The sequence below is a fragment of the Prunus dulcis genome, chromosome 4, assembly GCF_902201215.1.
Source record: "Prunus dulcis chromosome 4, ALMONDv2, whole genome shotgun sequence".
In the NCBI taxonomy this organism is placed as follows: Eukaryota; Viridiplantae; Streptophyta; class Magnoliopsida; order Rosales; family Rosaceae; genus Prunus; species Prunus dulcis.
The window spans coordinates 642,899-661,979 of record NC_047653.1 but is presented as its reverse complement, the minus strand read 5'-3'; the positions used below and the strand labels follow the sequence as shown (position 1 = coordinate 661,979).

The following is a 19,081-nucleotide window of genomic DNA, read 5'->3' as shown; positions in this document are numbered from 1 at the left end:
ACCAAACTTTAATTTTTCACCGAAACAGGGGAGCCATGTTTGTTTATCCTTGACAACTCAAGTTTAATGCGCAACATTTTTCCTCAAGATATGTTCTGTCAACAAAGAGTGTGTATACTATAGGTACAATCCAGTGATTAAATTATTCATATCATTCATTATAGAAAATTACATCCCCCTATCCTTGAACAAGTACATTGTGTGTGAGTTTGATCAGGGGCTCAAGAGGGAGCTGCCTTCCTTGATCAGCACGAACACGCTGCCATTGTCTCCCCTTGAAATCCGAAGCTCGGGATCAAGGTATGTGGTTAGCAACCATGATTCAGCTTTGCTGTTTGAGATGGAAAACTTAAACGGGGGTTGGCTGGATATGGTCTTTACAACAGATGAAGCAGTGTCTTGAACAGAGGTGAGCAAACTTTTGAAGACTGTGAGGTCGAGTTTTTGTCCTAGAAACTCAACATTTTCTGGTATCACTAGCGAGTCAGTCAGCTGGGGAGTCCCAATTACGCCTTCTTCAAACTTAATCTGAATCAAAAAATTAACGGGGAAACAATAAATAAAAAAAACTCATTTAAAGTCAGTTTCCAATATGCCAAAGAACCCTAAATCATATTTGTACTTTGAATGAGTTAGCTTTCCAGAGTGACATATTTATCTTGTGTAGAAACTAACTCCAATCATACACTTATGCAAACACTAATGGAAGCAAAGAAAAGGGAAATGAATTGACCAGACCTGGACGCGCTTTGGGCTTCGAACTTCAAATGTGGCGTTAGTGCTGAAAGAAGTGGTAGCTAATGGCCCAGCAAACTGAACAGAATTTTGTACGGTGAAATTCTCAGAGTCAATCGTCTGCGAAACCTCCTCCACCTTCACCAATGGAAGCGTTCCTCTGGACAACAATGGAAACAGACCTGCAAACGAAGTGTACCTGCAAAACAATTGTCTTCAACACTCAGTCTGCGAATTAAAAGTCAAATTAGGGTTTTAGGTGAAAGAGGATGGATGGATGGGACCAATTACGTACGCTAGAATCCATTTGCCATTGAGCAGAGGCAAAGCCTCGGTCGGAGCCGGGGTGGGGTTTTGGGCCTCCAACTGAGTAATAAGCTCCACAATCTCGGCCCGGGTCTCGCTGGTGGCGCTCAGTCCACGATCAGTTCCGTAAAACGAGTCTACCAGAGCCTTCTTCAGCCTACTGGTTTCGGCTGACTCGGGCTCAGCCGGCTTGTCATCCTCGGCCACAGCCACAGCCGACTCGGTCTCCTTCTCGGGGCCCCATTCGTCCTCGTCTACCACCCGGAGCCGGGTAGCAGGTCGGGTCCCGACGAACTCATGGGTGGAGAATTTCAATTGGTTGTTGAATTTGGCGGCGAGCACGATAGAGTTTGGTGCGAACAAGAGGGAGAAGGGCTTGGAGGCGAGACGGTGGTGCGCTGGGTTTAGCGATAGCGTCTTGCAGGGGAATTGGTTTAGCTGCGAAGCGAAGGCCATTTTCGTCTTTGTTCTTTCTTGAATTACAGAGAGAGAGACAGAGAGAGTAAAGAAAGTGGTTCTGGCTTTTCTGGGTTGAGCAAATTTAAGCAGCAGCGAACGGGCTCGAAATTGGGAGGGAGTTGGAGGCTTTCTGGTAGTTTTGGTACTGTTGCCTTGTCATGCCTGGCAAATGGTGTTTTAAAGGACACTTATGTCCCTAATTAGTTTGTTCTTATGTGCATTGGTGGTGAGGGTAAAATAGGACTCGCAGTCTCTGAATCATGTGGGAGAAGTAGGCACGGATGCTGTCCACAACTATAAATTTTATGACACGTCGATAGCGTGTAATGAAAAGACAAATCACATGACGAGACGACAGGGGAAGAGGTGGAGCCGGAGAGAAGGAGTGAGTGAGTTGGCTCAAAGGGCTATTTTATTGGCAAAGGGCTATTTTATTGGCTTCCCGACTCTATTATCCTGTTTGGTCACTTTCATCTACAAGTACGTGCGAAATCAATGAGTGAGTGAGTTGGCTCAAATATTTTCATGCTTATTAATTGTTGTTCTTGTTTGTTAGGATACGAGGTTTTTCTCATACACACTAATATCATGGCGATTTAAACATGATATCATCAATCTATAAGTTAATACTATTTTTTATTGAACTATATCTTGTTGCTTATTATACCCTCCAATTCATAAACTTGTAAGAAACATGAATAACATTATTTTGTTATAGTGACCCAACCAATCACAAACTGCCATACTAAAAAATTATCCCGCATTACATAACTTTTCATGGAAAGTGTTTCTGACCTCTTTTACATTGTGCCGTTGTGCATGTTTTAGATTTGCAACTATTGCTCAAAAGCTCAAGCGTTTTTAAATTACTCGTTAGTTACAAGTGGGGTTTGGGTTGGGTTGGGCCTTGCAAGTGGGGTTTGGGGCTTGGGGAAGAGGCTGAAGGAGGAAGCTTCAAGCTTGGGTGGGCTGAAATTGTGAAGGAAATATGTAAAAGAAATTTGCAGGTCCAGTCCAGATTTGAGTTAGGGTTGTGTCTAATATCAAAAGACGTCGTCATTGCTTGAACTCCATGTATGTACCAATGGTACCAATGGCAACTATAAAAATAATTTTGTGTAGAATTGTTTACGCGATATTGAGGACTTCGCCAATCATTGATGACTTATATGAACATGAATATTACGATTATATGCTTGCCTGCCGAATATTGACCATAAACCCATTAGAATTAAGAAACCTGTAAAATGGGTATAAATTATTATTAAATTAGATCATAACCCTCGAGAGGGACCACTCGTGCTAACCAACGGAGTTGCGTCAGTCGGGCCCACTAGGTTGCGAGATCACGTTATTAAATTATTAATCACAATACATAATTAGGTCAGGCTTTAGGCTTTTCAATGATTTTCTTCCTTTTAAAGCAGTTGATAGATTGATCCAGCATCACTATTCGCTAATCAGATATGCTTTGTTTGCTAAGTCGCTCGCTCTCTCACTCACTCGCTCTCAACGGCATATATTCCTCTTTCTCTTTTTTGCGCAATCAATGCCATGCCCTTTTATTTGTAGAGGGACAAACTTTTTCCAGTTACATCATGGCGCATACCCAATAATGAATGAACTCACACCAACCTCGCATAAAGTCGCCTTCCAATTTTATAAGGCACCATACAAATAAATGAGTTCGGGGTTGACCTCAATTTGCCCTTGTGATTATCTATGCGAGCATCAAGAAACTTATCATAACTTATATCTCAGATGTAGCACTTTACTTTTGCATTCCTTTTTTCTTGAAATGAAGCTCCGTGTATAAACAAAATATAAAAAGAGTCAGCCAAATTACAACTTCATTCTTTTTCTACATCGACGTAGTGTTAAAAAAATTTCGGTGATAAGCAAGAGCTAGTAGTGTCCAAAATAGTCGTGCACTTTACTTTTCCTATCTTTAATATGCATTTAGAGGTTGTGAAAATTGTGATTGAATTTGTTTTCTTTTTTTGGCGGAATGCATTAGCCGAATATAGGAATGATCCAAGGACCATAAATAGAGGATATGCATTAGGCAAAAGAAAAGTAACGGAAGAATAAATATGGTATTTTTTAAAAAAACATTTTAAGCACCAAGGATTTTCTCTCTTTAAAAAAAAAGCACTACGGATTTTCATACCAATTGAACCACTGGCATTGAACTTATAGTTTGAAATTGCTATTGCTTTTATACAAGATTAACAATCTATATACGAAGCACATCCATGAAAATAAAATATAATTGTCGTTTATTAAATAAACAAACAAAACTCAAGCATTGGAGGGTAGTGCCACTTGGCAGAGCATCGATTGATGCGCCGGCTTCCAGGGCTTTTGACTTTATTCTGGCCGGCGACCAGCCAGCCAGCGTACAAAGAACATCAGCCCAAGCTACCTGAAATCAAATACAAAACCAACCAATTTTCTCTATTCAAAATAAATTTTGTTTTTTATAATTGAATTCCCACCAATACACCCAACACAAAAAACTAGTTCTTGAGTTGCTGCAAGCCCAAGAGAGAGAAGCCAAGAAACACAGAAACCCTGTAAAGTACCTCCTTTTGTTTGCGTTCTTCTTCTATTTTGTCTCTTTTCCCTTTTTTCAACTCCAAAATCCCTCTTTTTCAACGAAAGAGTTGGGCATCAGCTCACAATTCACAAACCCAGAGCGTCCTCCAAAACCCAATCATCCGATCTTGCTTTTTGTTAATGATATTGGCCCAGATTCTTGCTTATGACGTTTGGTCACTGTCGGCTTCTCCTATCTGATCAGCGAGATTGGTGCTGGGCTAAGTACTTTTCTCATTCTTGAAGATACTCACGGGTTTTCCATGGACAGAGCCCGCTCTTTAATCCAGACCTGTACGTCTTTTTCATCTCCTCCTTACAACAATTCTCTTTCTCTGCTCTATCTTTGTGTTTCTCTGTTTTCTTCTGTTGGGTTTGGTGGGTGTTGAAGAATGAGTCAACTCAGTGTGATATTGCAGGAAACGTTGCGTCGAGAGAGGGAAGCAAGAACTGTTCTTGAAATTCTGAGGGAACAAATGGACGATACGGATGGAGCGAGAGACGGGAGGAGGACCTTCAAGCAACGGCTCAGATTGAATGGGTTTGGCTGCTGTGGGGCCGCCTGGGTTTTTGGACGAACGGCGGCGATAAGCGTAAGAGATGGCGATGAGGACGACCAAGAACCACAAAACCATCATCTACCACTACCACCACCACAACGAGTTGTAAGTGTGGTGGGCCCGGCTCAACCGGTCAACAATTGGGATCAGGATTGCGTGGGTCCGATTTCGACCGGGTCGGGCATGAACTTGGCTGCCGCCTTAGCAGCCGAGCGTCAGTTTCGGGCACCGCAAGAATCGGACGGAGGAGGGTCGGTGGTGGGGCCCGCGGGTGACGGAAGTGCAGTAGCAACGGCACCTGGCACGCCGACGAGAGTGTCGTTGATGAGATTGCTGGAGGAAACGGAAGTGGACGGCTGTGATACGTTTGGAGGTGCGACGACAGAGAGCGACAAAGCAGAGGGAGGGATGGGCAATGATACGGTGTGCTGCGTGTGCATGAGCAGGAAGAAAGGTGCAGCTTTCATCCCATGTGGGCACACCTTTTGCAGAGTGTGTTCGAGGGAGGTGTGGTTGAATCGAGGGTCTTGTCCCCTCTGCAACCGTTCGATCCTCGAGATCCTCGATATATTCTAAGATGGTTTGATGATCAACAATACAAAAAGAGGAACTACATTGATTCGATTGGGAGATGCCTAGAGATTCGTGTGATTGTTCAAGTCTTGATGGCGGAGTTCTCAATCGCAGAAAAATTCAATTGAATTGTTCAAATGTAATTGTTTTTACTCTATTTTCTTCTTCTTTTTCGCAACCTGCAAAGTACAATGAAGCTGCAACGATTTTGTGATTGTTTTTTTCAGAGTAATGTTTGGTTTCTTTGCAAATGTTTTTAGAATATCCATGCAGCATGCCATGAATGAATTTGGTGCTTGGGTTGGGCCTCATAGTAGGTATCAAATCTTTAATGCGTACCATATGCATGACCAAATCAAAGCGCTTTTGAGGTTGGGTTGGATCAAACCTACCATCAAATTAATTTGGTGGGCTTTTAACAAATATATGCGCAGCACTCTTCAGCATTGGACTCACTTGATAGCAGCCTATGTTACTTATTGATGAAGTTGGTGACCCAAAATTAAAATGAAGTTGGGCCTAGTCCTGAACTAGCAAACCTAAGATTCTTTTTCTTTTTTTGAAACAAGCGATACTAGAGTGACGGGGATTCGAATACAAGACCTTTGGTGCACAGGTATGCTCTTAATCATTTGAAATACAAGTCTCTTACAGATTTTTTATTTTTTATTGGTACATACTCATCATCAAAGCAAGATGCCTTTTTATATCGTCATTGTTAATTTGTTCGTGCATTAATTCCTTGTTTATTGACTTAAATATTCTCATATTCTGCTTGCTTTTGTGTTAGTTGGAGAGATGAGAAAGCTTTCATGTGTAGTGATTTAAAGTGGGAGAATCGTGTAAAAGCATAAGCATGAGCTAATCATGCATTAGGAAATCAAAAACAACTTAATTATGATCAATGAGGGTGTGCAATATACATATATAGGAATAGGATTGATGAAAGTGAGAGCATCATATTCATTTCATGCATAAATAAGTATTGATCTGATTTGAAGTGCAGGATATGAATCTCTCTGACGTGATTGTTTGAAATGCATGTTTTATTTTTACGGGCAGTGCATCCACTCCACATGTCTTTCTTTTTATAGAAGTGCAGAATATGTGTTTCAAGGAAGAGTTTCTTTCAGGTCCAATCCAAGACTCAATTCCATTAAAATTTGCATCAAAATTCCTTCCACTTTTGAGAAAAAGCTTCTTCTTCAATTGGTTCCAATTATGTGGTATATTTTTCCTTCTTCAATTTAGCAGTGTGACAAAAATGTACTGCCCCCTTTCACTTCATTGACGTTGATCAACTCAAAGATCTCTGTGAACTTTTTCAGCTTTGGCATGATGGAGACGCTTTAGCATCTATACGTGCTAAAATGTACAGGGTTTTTGACTCAAATAGTCATGAACTTATTCACGATTTGTCTTTTGGTCAATTAACTAAATTATTCGATTCCAATGGTCTCTCTTTTGTCTTTTCATCTTATTATAATATAAATAATATTGACTATTTACCTTCTAGTCTTGCCCATATAGAGTTAAAGATTGCCTGCTTCTTTCATATTTTAAGGTTTCATCACTTGGTTATATATCCGTGGACGCTCCTGTTTCCCACTGCACTAAAGATTCTTACAAATATATAATTTATTCTTCAATCCAGTGACAGACTCACAAAACAGGTCACATGTTACAAGAAGTGAAGTTGTAGATGATGTAGAGGCTATTAAATATCAAAAGCAAATTCACAAGCTTTGATATCATGAAATCTAGTCGCCCATACTCATGCATGCTGGATCTTGATGGACCCCCCTCTATGACTTATCCAATTCATCGCTCTCATCTCAACTCAATCACATGACCGAAAGAAAGACCTATATAGCTACTACAAAACTGGTCAATTGCACGATCAAGGAAGAAAAACATCCCACTGAGGGTCCACTTTAGATCATTCATTCATATTTATATGATTGATTGATATATATATATAGAATAGATACCTCACATCAGAGATCTAAGACTAACAATCATAAGTTTTGGACCGTTGATTGACATTTGATTCAACACATGGGGTCCATATAAACAAATATACACAGGATCCAAAATAATAACATGTTGCCACCACCATGCTTGACCTGAGAGAGAGAATTTGTTGAGTGCCGGGCTAATTGCGCAGCTTTTCTCTCCTTTCATTTCATGGAAAGAATAAATCTACTTTTAGTGGCCTTGTCTCGATCAGGATTAGTGGTTTAAATAGTTTACTAGTCTGGCTAATCAACACTAAATACAAATTATATTCGAATCTACACAACCAATTACGTAATCAATTAAAGAGTTGATGGGAGATCATGGTACGTAATCTCGTTTAATCTTAGGTTTAGAACAACCAGCCACTGCCAGGGATATGATGTTCGCATAATAAATGTCAATTCTTGTTTATTTAAGCAACTTGCTGAGTGCAAAACACCAAAATCATTTTCCATCTGAAAGTAAGGAATCCTATTCGTCTAATCGATCCGATCCAATTGTTCTAATCAAGTAATTATTCTCAAAGCTATAGTGCTTCTTCTTGCCAATGTCATCTCTTATAACTTTTCAAAGATGAAATCTAAGCTATTGGGCCAGTACCTCTCTCTCTCTCTGTGTGGCAGCAGCCATGGCTGTTGGCTCAGAAAAAGAAAAAAGAAAAAAAAAGTTGTAGCTAGGGCAGTAGTATGCACATAGAGCCAAAGTGGGGAGGCTTTGGCAGATAGATATAATATATAAGTCCTGGAAAACAGAGATTAATTGTTCTTTATTTACCCCATATCATATGTCAATAATATTATGTAATGTGATTGTCTGGTACGGAGGTTCTCCGACCAACTCAGCTCTCATGAAAAACAATTCATTTTTCTCAATGATTTCTTGTAATGAAAATGAACCAGCAGTAGCTGTTCATGGTTATTGGTATTTGCTAAGTGAAAGTAACAAAGATCGAAAAGAAAAGAAAGCGCTTGTGCTCTTTGGGTTTAAGATTATTATGCCCGACGTGGAATTCATACTCTCAATTGTCGAGTGATGCATGCATGACTCTACATCCTAGATTTAACCAGCAAAAGGAATTGCATTATTTGAAGATTATAAAACAATACCGAAAACCCACCAATAGAAAATACATGGAATTTGGAACTTGATCCAGAAACCAACAAAGCGATCGAGTAAGAGGGACACATGATAGATCATGTTCCAGTTTTATATGCTTTTGGTTTGCTCTCCCTTATCGAAAATGCGTACATGGGATATTCTTAGCCCAATAACTTCTTTGAGCATGGTACATTTTTATACGTAGACTAGTTTGTGTGTGAATTTAGCATAAGTATATATTTGAATTAAGCGACTAAAACGGATTAGATCCAAACTTTCAGAACAGATTTCTAATAAGATGATTTCATTTTCCTTATTAACCTACGAATCAGTCAAATTTATAATCAAAGTTAATCGTCAGGAAGTTGTACTTGTTGGGCCATATGACTCAAACTGGGAATTTAGAATTATTTTTTTTCTTCTTCCAACTTCCTGGTCGTTAATGGCAGCGACAGATTTACTAGATGGGGTTAAATCCAACAAAAGAGTGAATAGGCAGATTTAGAATTTGACTAAGCGACATCAGCATGTGACTGAAAGACCGAAAGACCGAAAGTTGAGAGTAGAGATTTCTTTGGTCAGATGTCAAGATGCTTGAAAGTTGGTCAGGTCCAAGTTTTGTCAACTCAACAAATCAAAAAGCCCATAGCTTTCTCTTTGGTTGAATATCGAAAGCCCGCTGTTTGGTGGTAATTAACATGGAAGAAGGAAAATTAATCCAAATTCAACCACCCTAAGTTGTTAAGTTTATCAATATCTTACATTAAACATAAGAAGAGCCCTCTAAAATCTTTGATTAAACCTTGGTCGTTAATCATTAATAAAGCTTGTTAATTATATTAATTAACGCGCTAATTAACTTCCCTTCCCTATAGTTCATGAATGATGAAATATTACCTTTTGTGGCATGCCTTACTTTTGTTTTTACTGCTTACGATAATTGTCATTATTAAGAAAAAGTGAAACAAAACATGGCAAATGAACAAGACATTCATTTCAAGTAAAGGAATTGGGGCCATGCATATCACTCATGCACTCGCAGGACACTTCCCTTTTTTCAGGCTTTATGTTTTGGCTCCTCATCTACTATACAAATACAATTATATTAGTGTTTAATTGGGATAATTGAGAAATTAATTAGGTTTTTTTTATTCAAATAGAAAAGCTTAATTAGGCGCGTGCATGCATGGTTTTGTTTGGTTGGTCTAATTAAGACTAGAAGAAATAAATAAACAGAAAACAAAAAAAAACATGTAAAAGACAAAAAAGAGGAAAGATAGATAGATGATCCAACCAACCAACAAGGCATAATATATAGCATAGATCATGGCCAAAGCTTCGAGACAAAAGTTGGTAGGGGTCCATCCGCCATGGACGTGCTTTCTTACATAATCCACGAGTTCTGTTCCTTTTTATTCTATTTTATTTCATTTCATTTTCAGTACATTTTCTATTTGTAAATGTAACTAGATTTACATTCATCATTTAAATTTACTTTCTTATGTATTTATGTTACTTTCATTCATGTTTTCAATACCATGCGTGGACACTTATAAATTCTTCTTCTTAATCTTCAGGGTCAGTCAGGGTATTCTTTTCTTACGTGAACAATTTCGTTTCAAACTTGTCTCTCTCTCTCTCTCTCTCTCTCTCTCTACATGCCAACATTCCATTATACTAATTTCTTATAAATTATTAACTAAGAAATCCTAGGTATTCACAGATCTGCCACTCCCTTAGCGCCTATAAATTGCACCATATACAAGTACTCTCACTCACCAAATAGAGCTAGCCACATAGACTCACTTACATCGAGAGGATTAAGTTTGCGTGTGAGAGAGAGAGAGATTGTGACAGAGAGTAACTAAGGAGAGAAATGGAGACTTTCCCAGTTGTTGACTTGAGCCAAATTAATGGTGAAAAGAGAGAAGCTACCATGGAGAAGATAAATGATGCTTGTGAGAATTGGGGTTTCTTTGAGGTAAACCAACCTTTAGCTGCTTTGAGATCTTTTTATTTCTTTTAAAGCTTTGATGAGAAGTCAGCCAGTTAATTACAAATGATGTTTTTTTCTTTCTATATCACGATCATCTGTGTTTCTAATAATAACTCTTTTTTTTAAATGTACAAATTAATTAATGAAGTTGGTGAACCATGGGATATCTCATGAGCTGATGGATACTGTGGAGAAGCTGACAAAGGAGCACTACAAAAAGTGCATGGAGCAAAGGTTTAAGGAAATGGTCGCAAGCAAAGGCCTTGAAGCTGTCCAGTCTGAAATCCATGACTTGGACTGGGAAAGCACCTTCTTCTTGCGCCACCTTCCTGTCTCTAACATATCCCAAATCCCTGACCTTGATGAAGATTACAGGAAGGTCATGAAAGAATTTGCAGTGGAATTAGAGAAACTAGCTGAGCAACTTCTGGACTTGCTGTGTGAGAATCTTGGGTTGGAGAAGGGTTATCTGAAGAAGGCTTTCTATGGATCAAAGGGACCAAACTTCGGGACAAAGGTCAGCAACTACCCTCCTTGCCCCAAACCAGACCTGATCAAGGGCCTCCGGGCCCACACCGATGCAGGTGGCATCATCCTACTCTTCCAAGATGACAAGGTCAGCGGCCTTCAGCTCCTCAAGGATGGTCAATGGATTGATGTTCCTCCAATGCACCACTCCATTGTCATCAACTTAGGTGATCAACTTGAGGTACAAATACCATAACCCAGTTTCAAATGTTGACTGTTTTTTTCTTCCCATTAAAATGGTTATTTTAAATCTCAAATTTACTAATTAAAATGTGATTTGAATTATTAATATAGGTGATCACTAATGGGAAATACAAGAGTGTGATGCACCGCGTGATAGCGCAGCCGTATGGTACCAGAATGTCCATAGCCTCATTCTACAACCCAGGTGATGATGCTTTTATCTGCCCAGCACCAGCATTGCTGGAAAAAGAAACTGAGAATATCTCAGCCTACCCCAAATTTGTGTTTGATGATTACATGAAGCTCTATTCTGGCCTCAAATTCCAAGCCAAGGAACCAAGATTTGAAGCCATGAAGGCCATGGAATCCACCGTTAATTTGGACCCTGTTGCAACTGTCTGAGCTGTCCGATGGATGACAATAAAATAATTAAAATTGGGTTTGTGTGCTTTTGTGTGCTAGTAGTAGTTGGTGTTCTAAATAAAGCTGTTGGGAGGAGAAGTCTGGGTTTTATTTTAAATTTTCTGTGTTTTATTTCCTCCTGGCCTGGTGGAATTCATAGTTATAAGCTTAGCTTGGGAGTTGGGAGTAGTAGTTCCCATCCCATGGTGTGAATGCGTTTAGTGTTGATGATGTGGATGAAGTATACTGTTATAGAAAGTGACCAACCATATCTAATCTGCGTAACTGTTTCTGTAATTGAAAACAATATACAAATACAAATGATTAGATGCCAAAAACTTTGAGGGATCCATGTTTGATTGTTAATTAATCCTCATTATATTGAATATAGAATGGAATTGTTGGGAGATGCAAAAAATATATTAGCTGATTCTCATTCTATCTATTGTAATTTGTAGCCTCCAAGATAATATATTCAAGCACTCCATCCATTTGGTATGGCTCAGTCAGAGCCCTCAAATTTTGATTTGCCATCACTAAGAATAATGGCATCTTCCCATCATGGTCAATATTTAAGTAAAAATCGATTTCATCCTCGTTGGCATTGGCAACCAAAGGGAGAAAAGTCCTGAAAATCTCTTCATTTTTCTACTGACATGAAATCACATCTGAAACTGACAATAACAAGAAATTAAGAATTAACAATATGAGGGGAACAAATTTGAAGAGCTTGTATCCATTTGGTTTCTGGTGATCTGTAATAAATTTAAGAATCAGCTCAAATAAGATGCATCGTAAAAATAAAGATTAGCATTTATAAACCACACTGCACTGAAGTGGAGCAGCGAGCTAAAAATAAGACCCTACGCACATAAAGTTGACACTTAAAACTCATCAGCCTTGCCAAAAAAATGTTTACAACATGTCATCTTTACCAAAAGAACATTGCCCAAAATCTTGTTGAGTACACAGCTGCATATTCTGGCACCCAATCTTTCAGAACTGAACAAAAAGAATTCCAGCATTCCTCCATTCAGTACAGAAAACAAAAGCACTTCCTCTCTCCAGTTTATTATCATGACTAACAAGCACAATTGAAGATTATTCACGGAAGCCACCATTAAAATAAATTATCTCACTTCCCTGAAAGAATCTCATTGTCTTTATTGGCTTTAACGGGTACATCACTGCCTAAATTCTGAACCTTTTTCCCATCTCCCTCAACTCCATCGCCATTGGAGAAATGGTTCTTCAGAACCAAAGAAATGTCAGCCTCAGAAGCTCCAGCAAGCTTAAAGCGCTCGACAGCAGCATCCAGGTTTTTCTTCCAACCATCCAGCCCCAATTTGCATTCAACCTGAGATCGCTCAAAAAGCATGTTACCCCAGAAAAGATGGATCTGTGATCTCATAACAGCTGCCTGTTCTGCTGCTTCATCTGCCGAAATCTCACCCTGACCAGATGCTCCAGAGGACTCTCCTTCGTTACCGCTTCCTTGTTTTTTCCTTTTTTTCAACAATTCTTCTCTTTTGCTTGCACTTGGATCCTTTAGTTCCTTTGCTCTCTGCTCCTCCAGCTTCTCCCACATCTCAGTGGCAACTTTCATCTTCTCCTCTGCACTGTCAAAAAGGTTCAGCATTTCTGTGGAATCACAACTTGAGAGATCTATTTTCTTAGCAAGTGCAAATGACCAATGAAGTTTGGCCATTTCAAATTGCTGCTGCCCCAGGGCCAGCAGCCCCTCATAAAAGTCTGGCTTGATCGACAGTGCCTCCTCATATTTCTCTCTGGCCAAGGAATATTTTTCCTTGACCCAGTCATAAGCCGTTTGAAGCTGTGATTCCACTACCTCCTTTCCAGCAGACTCATCTAAGGGAATCCTTTTCCTTGCCGCACACATATAAACATTTCCCCAATTAAAGAAAGCCAATGCAGCCACCTCCTGGAACTTTGAGGCAGCCTTGTCAAAAAGACCCTGAGCTTCTTCACTAGTTACTGTCTCTTCAAGGGCCTCGGAACAAAGCTCCATTCCAAGCTCATGCAAATCAATGTGAGCATCTGGATCAATACCGACATGGCTGCGGAAAAGCTGAGAAAACTCAAACAACCAATCATCCATTTCCAATTCCTTGCACTCAGGATCTTCTGAGGCTTCTGGTTTCTCCTTTTGAGCTTCTTTCTCCGCCTTATCAGTTTCATAACCACCAGCTTCCAAAACAGATTCACTAAGTGATGAATTAGAATTGCTTTCATCTTCCTTGATCCCCTCGTTTTCGGCAGCTTTTTCCTCCTCTTCTTCCAACAAAGGTGGTTCCTGCTCAGGAGTCACGTCCACAATATGCAATCTCAACATTCCAATCGAGTCAGCTTTATCTATTTCAGGGTCTTCTGGAATGACCCTGTCTGCACAAGACTCAGCCAACCTAAGTTCAGCTGTAGAGGTTATAGTCACCAAATCACCATCATTATCCTTATACTTGATCAAAACTGACTTTGATGATGGAAAGCGTTTAGTTACAACTTCCCTTAACACTCTGAAAGTGCAATTAACGGGCATTTGGGAAAGCCTTATGTCGTGATCATAAACAAGCTTCAATGGTCTCCATCGATTTGCAGCCTCAGAACGCTGCTCATGAATGGACAATGAAACTGATGATGGCTCCTTCTGGTTAGCCTTACTTGGATTAGGAGATTTTGAAGAAGCATTTGTAGGCTTCAATACAAGTTTTGGCATCTGGGTTTTGGGCTCAGGTCCATTCTCAGCCGGCAGAACTGTTTGTGGCTTATCTGGCCTGTTAATTTGGGATAAACCAGAACCCCCAGCCGAAGCAGCTGCCTTCTTTGCTGCTGGCCGGGCTGGTAAACAAGGCCCCAGCCCAGCAATTGGAGCACCGCGAACTGCGGAAGCCCCAAGGGCAGCAGGAGACGGGCGGCTCTGGAGGTCCTGCTGAGCCTCCTGACGAGGCCCAAGTGCTGTCCGCAACCGCTGGGCAATCTCCAAAGCATCCCGGTGATTTGGGTCAGCCCCCAATAACACCTGAACATCCTGCATTGCCATTTCATACTTCCCTATCGCCTCAAATGCCCGAGCCCTCCGAAGGAGAGCCCGGACATACCGGGGCTGAGCCTGAAGCGCCATGGTGCATTCAGCAACTACAGTTTCATAATCTATAGGCTTCATTTGCATCAAACAAGCGGCTCTATTGCTATGAAAAATCGCCCTGTCCGGGTGAATCTTAGGAGTGAGTTTAAGAGCATTATCATACTGCTCAAGAGCACCCACATAGTCCTTACTCTGAAATCTCTTGTTCCCTTCTTCTTTGAGCTCTTGTGCTCTTTTCAAAAAGATTGAAGAGTCCAAATCAACACCACCATTAGCCATTGGAGATGAATTTCCATCAATAGAAACTTGGTTTGAAGCTCCCTTCTTCTTTCTGCCCCCTGATTTCCCCATTTAATACTCTCCCTCTCTCCCACTTGCTCACAAACGCAACCTCGCTTGTATATACAAAAGCTCGTATCTATCTAATTGAAAATTAAGGCACAGGAGAATTAAAGCAGAGAGCTTGCACTGTTTTAGACGGAAATTTAACGAAAAAGGAAAGAGAAGCGAGGCACTTACCAATGACGAAACTCAAAAAGCATGAATCTTTTACGCAAAGGCTTTGATTCGGAAGGATGGGCTTTTGGAGCCTCAAGAGCCGAGGTGGATTGGATGAATTCCAATACTAGAAATGTTCAGGCGCTCAGCAACTCAGGTGGGGGAGGATAAAAACCCTAAATAGCTGGAAGCACACTTGGGCTTCAAACCCTAAACTAGTTGGATGAATTCAGTCGGGGTTTAATAATATAAGGTGGGCCCTACTTATTAGATCATCTTCCACCGTCGATCCTTGTTATGTTGGTAGAATCGTTGACTCTAACGGATTTGACTCTTGTATTGGACATTCATCAAATCAGGCGGCCCGGGGCCACTGGGATCCAGATATCCCTGCATCTTTCAGATAAATCGTTGAGCAGATTGGGCCCGTTGATGCGAGATTGGGACTGAATGAAAATTACAGGCCCAATTCAGTAAGATAAGGGTTGTGTGGTAATTTCGAAGGGGGCTAAGTTAGGGTTTGCGACTCTATAAATTCCCACGACGCAGCAGCTTTGGAAGAATTGAGTTCTTCAGCCCCTTTCTGTAGATCTGTAGTTTGCTACTCTCAGTTTTGTTTTTTTGTTTTTTTATTTCTTTGTTTGAATTAATTTATGCCTCGCTTCTTTTACATAACGAGGGACAGTTTGTGTGTCTCTTGGATTGAGAAGAATAGCGAGGTAGAGTGAAAAGGCCGAGCCATCGTTTCGGTCGTCATTATTTGGATTGGCGATTCGATTGTTTCTCGTCCACATTCTTTTCAATTTCATTTCATTTTATCTTTTTATTTTCCAGAATTTATGACAGTCTCAGGGTGTTCGAAAAATCGGCCTAGGCGGTTCTAGGCGGTTCTAGGCGGTCGGGTTCTTTTCTTTTTTCTTTTAGCCTACCGTCTAGCGATTTTTCAAACTTATGCACTGCAGTTGGTTTTCATGCTTCTAAACATTAATAAACCCTCTTAATATTCGACTGGGAATTTAGTGACAGGTCAAATTCATGCATCATAAAAAGTTTAAAGTGAAGTTGGAATCAACGCCTATTTTGTACTGCTAGGTACAGATTTGAATGAAAATGAACACGCATTTTGAGTACTGCACATTCTTCTGGACTTGATCAATCATCAATAATCATCTTCACATACTAAAAGGGCCGAAAGGTCATTCTCTAGGGAGCGAAAGACTCTACACTATCCTTTTTGAACACGAAAATGACATTGGCAAGTGTTCGACGCTAGAAATATCAAACAATTCGATGAACCTTTGATCTGAAACTCTAGCTTTTGCAGCTGCAAACCTCTGGTACTCGTCGAAGATTGAGGTCAGGCACCATTTTTGCAACCTTCTTACGCATCCAACAAGGCAGCCTGTCCGGTGCTGCACAATATTAAAAAAGAAAACACTTGGATTGTTGGAAGATGGAACCCAACATTTTGAGTGAGAGAATGCAAATAAGTTAAAAAGAATTGAGTACCTTCCCTCGTTTGCAATGAATCAGGAGCGGGTGATTCCTTACATCTTGGACACACAGGCATCCAAGTCGATAAGCAAATTGCTGTGGTATAATCTTAAGCACAAAAAAGGAAGGAAAAAAACTTTAAATTGAAGGTGTTGTGATATACCGAGGACTACTTTTAATGCTTCACGAATTGCATGCTCCGGAATTTTCACAAAATGTTCCTGTCGTCCAGCATCCATTTGCAAATATGTTGCACGCCACGAGTGAAAACATCAACTGATAGCAATTATAACTAGCTCAAAGAAGAAAAGTCCCTAGCTACAAACATGAGTGAGCTCAGAAGATATCATCAGTCAACATGCCAACAAGTTCATTTCAAAAGACCGAATAACATTTAAGTCACCGAAAACAGAGAAACAACAGCAGAAAGAATCTTCGAATATGTAGGGGTTAGTACAACGAACAAAGTGAGATCATCGGTACTGCAGACAAAACCAGAGTAGAGAACAAAAGGCAAATGAAATCTACACTTACTGCCAGCTGACAAAACTATATCTAGTAACTGAAAGAGTTAAGGAAAACCGTTAAAGCACAAGGCAAGCAAAAACAAACCTAAGGTTAGAGACGCACGGCTGTTTTCAAACATGGAACATACGTCAGTAACAAGTAAATATAAAATCCAACTGCTTATTAGGATTGTCAATATGTTTTATCTTGTCGTTCCATTTAATTATAGATTTCATGCAAAGCGGAGGCTCAGCAGAAAGGGGCATTGTAGTGGGAAAAAAGACAATGGACACGGGGCTTGCACCAGCAAATTGGGAGTGGAATACAGCAAGGCCATAGGCTCATGGTGATGCATCTCTTGCCCAAAAATTCATCAGACTTGCACTTAAGCTGATGAAGTGAAGTGATTTTGACACGCAATTTGCCATGTCTCTTTTTCTTAACAAGCGGTGACGGATGTTAATTGTTTTAAAAACTCATGAACTCAAACCAGAAACTCTTTCACTCCAAAAACAAATTTTATCTGAAATCATCAATCAAATAGTCTTTTTCTTTTCCCCAAGCCCTCATGTGATTTCTAATAAATTCAAGCTTTTGTCCCAGAGGTTCAAATCTTCTGCATAATCATTTTTCTACAGAAGAGCACCCAAATTGATAAACACAGACGGTTATAGCAGGAATTATAACACAGAGATGACAAAGTTTGCATCAGTATCATCTTATTGTCTAATCTCAACTCTCAAGATATTATGTCAAAATACCATTATTGCAAAATAAGGCAAAAAGAAGAGGAAACCTGAGAGCCATCCATCCCAAACTGGAAAAGCCTAATCCCATTTTCTTTCAAAAACTCTTCGTTCTCCTCCGGATACGGCTCCGGGCACAAGTATCTAACGCAAACGCACGAACCCAAACCAAAGAATTAGTCAAAATTACCGAACTTTGATAAACTGAAGTCAAATTTGAAGTGCCCAGAAAAAGAAGAAAATAGGAATAAATTAAATTTACAAAAACATTGCTGGATTTGACTTACATAACGGAACGTAGGCCTAGGGATTTCAAAAAGCTGAAATTGGCAGAATGAGGGAAACCGGACCTAAACACGCCATTGTCGACCATCGCAAAGTTTAGAGGTGGCACGAATGCGTCTGCCTCCCTCTCTTTCTCATCTCCGACCGACGGAGCTTTAGCCGCAGGCGAGGCCACGCACACCTCCCGATCCCCATTGGCTATTTTCATTGCTGCCTCCTTTTTTTTCGCGCCAAAAAAAAAAAGGGATGCAGAAAGAACGTTTTTTTCTTTCCTTTTTAATTTTTTTCTTTTCTGGGTTCGTTTCTGGTATCTCAGAGAGTGAAAGAGCGCGATTCTGGGAATCTATAGGGAGGAGGAGGATCTCTATTTATTTATATATGAGTGCTACTATTTATACATACAAGGAGCGAAAAGGGAATAGGATTGTAGGAGAGAGAAAGAGAGAAAGAGGATCTTGTATAAGATGCGCAGTGGTGGCAAGTCTATGGGGAAGAAATAGACTGCTGACTTGGGGTTGGGTTGGGCTGGGCTTGGTACTTAACAAATTTGCGTTCACATAAATTGTTCGTTTCAAATTTCATACTCATGTCGATCCTTTTTTTCATTTGAAACATACGAACAAAAAATAAGAAGCCAAGTTTGAATCCAGAAGATGGATGAAGATATCTTTCTTTGCCTTTTTCTAAAGTAGAAATCCCCGTTACAAAGAAGCTTTTTATTTAATGAATTTCCTTTATGACTGGCTAATTTACTTTTATAATTCCTTTATTTTATGTCCAAATTATTTCAGTTGTTACAATATTGATTGGCATCTTTTATTTATTTGGCGGTAGCAAAACTTTATGATCAACCGTTTTGCTTTTTTAGAAGGGTGTTGCATTTGGTTATATAGAGTTATTTACACTAACACCCGTTAAGATTTTCGATTTTTTCACAAAACTCCTTGAGGTTTTAGAAATTATACGAACACCTCATGAGGTTTAAATTGTT

The 19,081-nt window shown here is 39.9% G+C and overlaps 5 protein-coding genes and 1 non-coding gene across 8 annotated transcripts; 3 read left to right on the top strand and 3 right to left on the bottom strand.

The window, feature by feature from the left end:
* Nucleotides 1–62: 62 nt before the first annotated feature.
* LOC117624548 (plastid-lipid-associated protein, chloroplastic-like) lies at nucleotides 63–1,723 on the bottom strand. Its single transcript, XM_034355856.1, has 3 exons — nucleotides 1,031–1,723; nucleotides 739–934; nucleotides 63–528 (listed from the first exon to the last, which is right to left on the bottom strand). The coding sequence occupies exons 1-3, from the start codon at nucleotides 1,495–1,497 to the stop codon at nucleotides 214–216; spliced, it is 978 nt and encodes a 325-aa protein (XP_034211747.1). The 5' UTR covers nucleotides 1,498–1,723; the 3' UTR covers nucleotides 63–213.
* A 2,198-nt stretch (nucleotides 1,724–3,921) lies between these two features.
* On the top strand, nucleotides 3,922–5,457 carry LOC117624550 (putative E3 ubiquitin-protein ligase XBAT35). 2 transcript variants are annotated; one of them, XM_034355857.1, is made up of 2 exons: nucleotides 3,922–4,392; nucleotides 4,518–5,457. In XM_034355857.1, the coding sequence occupies exon 2, from the start codon at nucleotides 4,575–4,577 to the stop codon at nucleotides 5,232–5,234; it is 660 nt and encodes a 219-aa protein (XP_034211748.1). In that variant the 5' UTR covers nucleotides 3,922–4,392; nucleotides 4,518–4,574; the 3' UTR covers nucleotides 5,235–5,457. The 2 variants fall into 2 exon arrangements, with proteins under 2 accessions (XP_034211748.1, XP_034211749.1); XM_034355858.1 differs by having other exon boundaries at nucleotides 4,505–5,457.
* A 4,665-nt stretch (nucleotides 5,458–10,122) lies between these two features.
* On the top strand, nucleotides 10,123–11,823 carry LOC117624545 (1-aminocyclopropane-1-carboxylate oxidase 1). The gene is made up of 3 exons (XM_034355852.1): nucleotides 10,123–10,329; nucleotides 10,493–11,053; nucleotides 11,167–11,823. Exons 1-3 carry the CDS (start codon nucleotides 10,225–10,227, stop codon nucleotides 11,455–11,457), a joined length of 957 nt encoding a protein of 318 aa, XP_034211743.1. The 5' UTR covers nucleotides 10,123–10,224; the 3' UTR covers nucleotides 11,458–11,823.
* A 397-nt stretch (nucleotides 11,824–12,220) lies between these two features.
* Nucleotides 12,221–15,289, bottom strand: LOC117625716 (protein CLMP1). Of its 2 annotated transcripts, none has more exons than XM_034357251.1 (2): nucleotides 15,080–15,289; nucleotides 12,221–14,982 (listed from the first exon to the last, which is right to left on the bottom strand). In XM_034357251.1, exon 2 carries the CDS (start codon nucleotides 14,909–14,911, stop codon nucleotides 12,593–12,595), a length of 2,319 nt encoding a protein of 772 aa, XP_034213142.1. In that variant the 5' UTR covers nucleotides 14,912–14,982; nucleotides 15,080–15,289; the 3' UTR covers nucleotides 12,221–12,592. The 2 variants fall into 2 exon arrangements, with proteins under 2 accessions (XP_034213142.1, XP_034213143.1); XM_034357252.1 differs by having other exon boundaries at nucleotides 12,221–14,978; nucleotides 15,080–15,255.
* A 437-nt stretch (nucleotides 15,290–15,726) lies between these two features.
* Nucleotides 15,727–15,852, top strand: LOC117626834. Its single transcript, XR_004585653.1, has one exon. It is a non-coding gene; the product is annotated as a small nucleolar RNA snoR111 (small nucleolar RNA).
* A 207-nt stretch (nucleotides 15,853–16,059) lies between these two features.
* Nucleotides 16,060–18,654, bottom strand: LOC117626443 (tyrosine-protein phosphatase DSP1-like). Its single transcript, XM_034358142.1, has 5 exons — nucleotides 18,093–18,654; nucleotides 17,856–17,949; nucleotides 16,716–16,773; nucleotides 16,568–16,611; nucleotides 16,060–16,470 (listed from the first exon to the last, which is right to left on the bottom strand). Exons 1-5 carry the CDS (start codon nucleotides 18,296–18,298, stop codon nucleotides 16,279–16,281), a joined length of 594 nt encoding a protein of 197 aa, XP_034214033.1. The 5' UTR covers nucleotides 18,299–18,654; the 3' UTR covers nucleotides 16,060–16,278.
* Between the last annotated feature and the right edge of the window lie 427 nt (nucleotides 18,655–19,081).

Coding starts and splice junctions, on each gene's coding strand:
- LOC117624550 (XM_034355857.1), top strand. CDS start 4,575: ATGGACGATACGGATGGAGCGAGAGACGGGAGGAGGACCTTCAAGCAA.
- LOC117625716 (XM_034357251.1), bottom strand. CDS start 14,911: ATGGGGAAATCAGGGGGCAGAAAGAAGAAGGGAGCTTCAAACCAAGTT.
- LOC117626443 (XM_034358142.1), bottom strand. CDS start 18,298: ATGAAAATAGCCAATGGGGATCGGGAGGTGTGCGTGGCCTCGCCTGCG. Junction 17,950..18,092: donor CTAGGCCTACGTTCCGTTAT/GTAAGTCAAATC, acceptor CGTTTGCGTTAG/ATACTTGTGCCCGGAGCCGT. Junction 16,774..17,855: donor TTGGGATGGATGGCTCTCAG/GTTTCCTCTTCT, acceptor GCTGGACGACAG/GAACATTTTGTGAAAATTCC.
- LOC117624548 (XM_034355856.1), bottom strand. CDS start 1,497: ATGGCCTTCGCTTCGCAGCTAAACCAATTCCCCTGCAAGACGCTATCG. Junction 935..1,030: donor AATGGCAAATGGATTCTAGC/GTACGTAATTGG, acceptor ATTGTTTTGCAG/GTACACTTCGTTTGCAGGTC. Junction 529..738: donor GAAGCCCAAAGCGCGTCCAG/GTCTGGTCAATT, acceptor TTTTTGATTCAG/ATTAAGTTTGAAGAAGGCGT.
- LOC117624545 (XM_034355852.1), top strand. CDS start 10,225: ATGGAGACTTTCCCAGTTGTTGACTTGAGCCAAATTAATGGTGAAAAG. Junction 10,330..10,492: donor AGAATTGGGGTTTCTTTGAG/GTAAACCAACCT, acceptor TAATTAATGAAG/TTGGTGAACCATGGGATATC. Junction 11,054..11,166: donor ACTTAGGTGATCAACTTGAG/GTACAAATACCA, acceptor TTATTAATATAG/GTGATCACTAATGGGAAATA.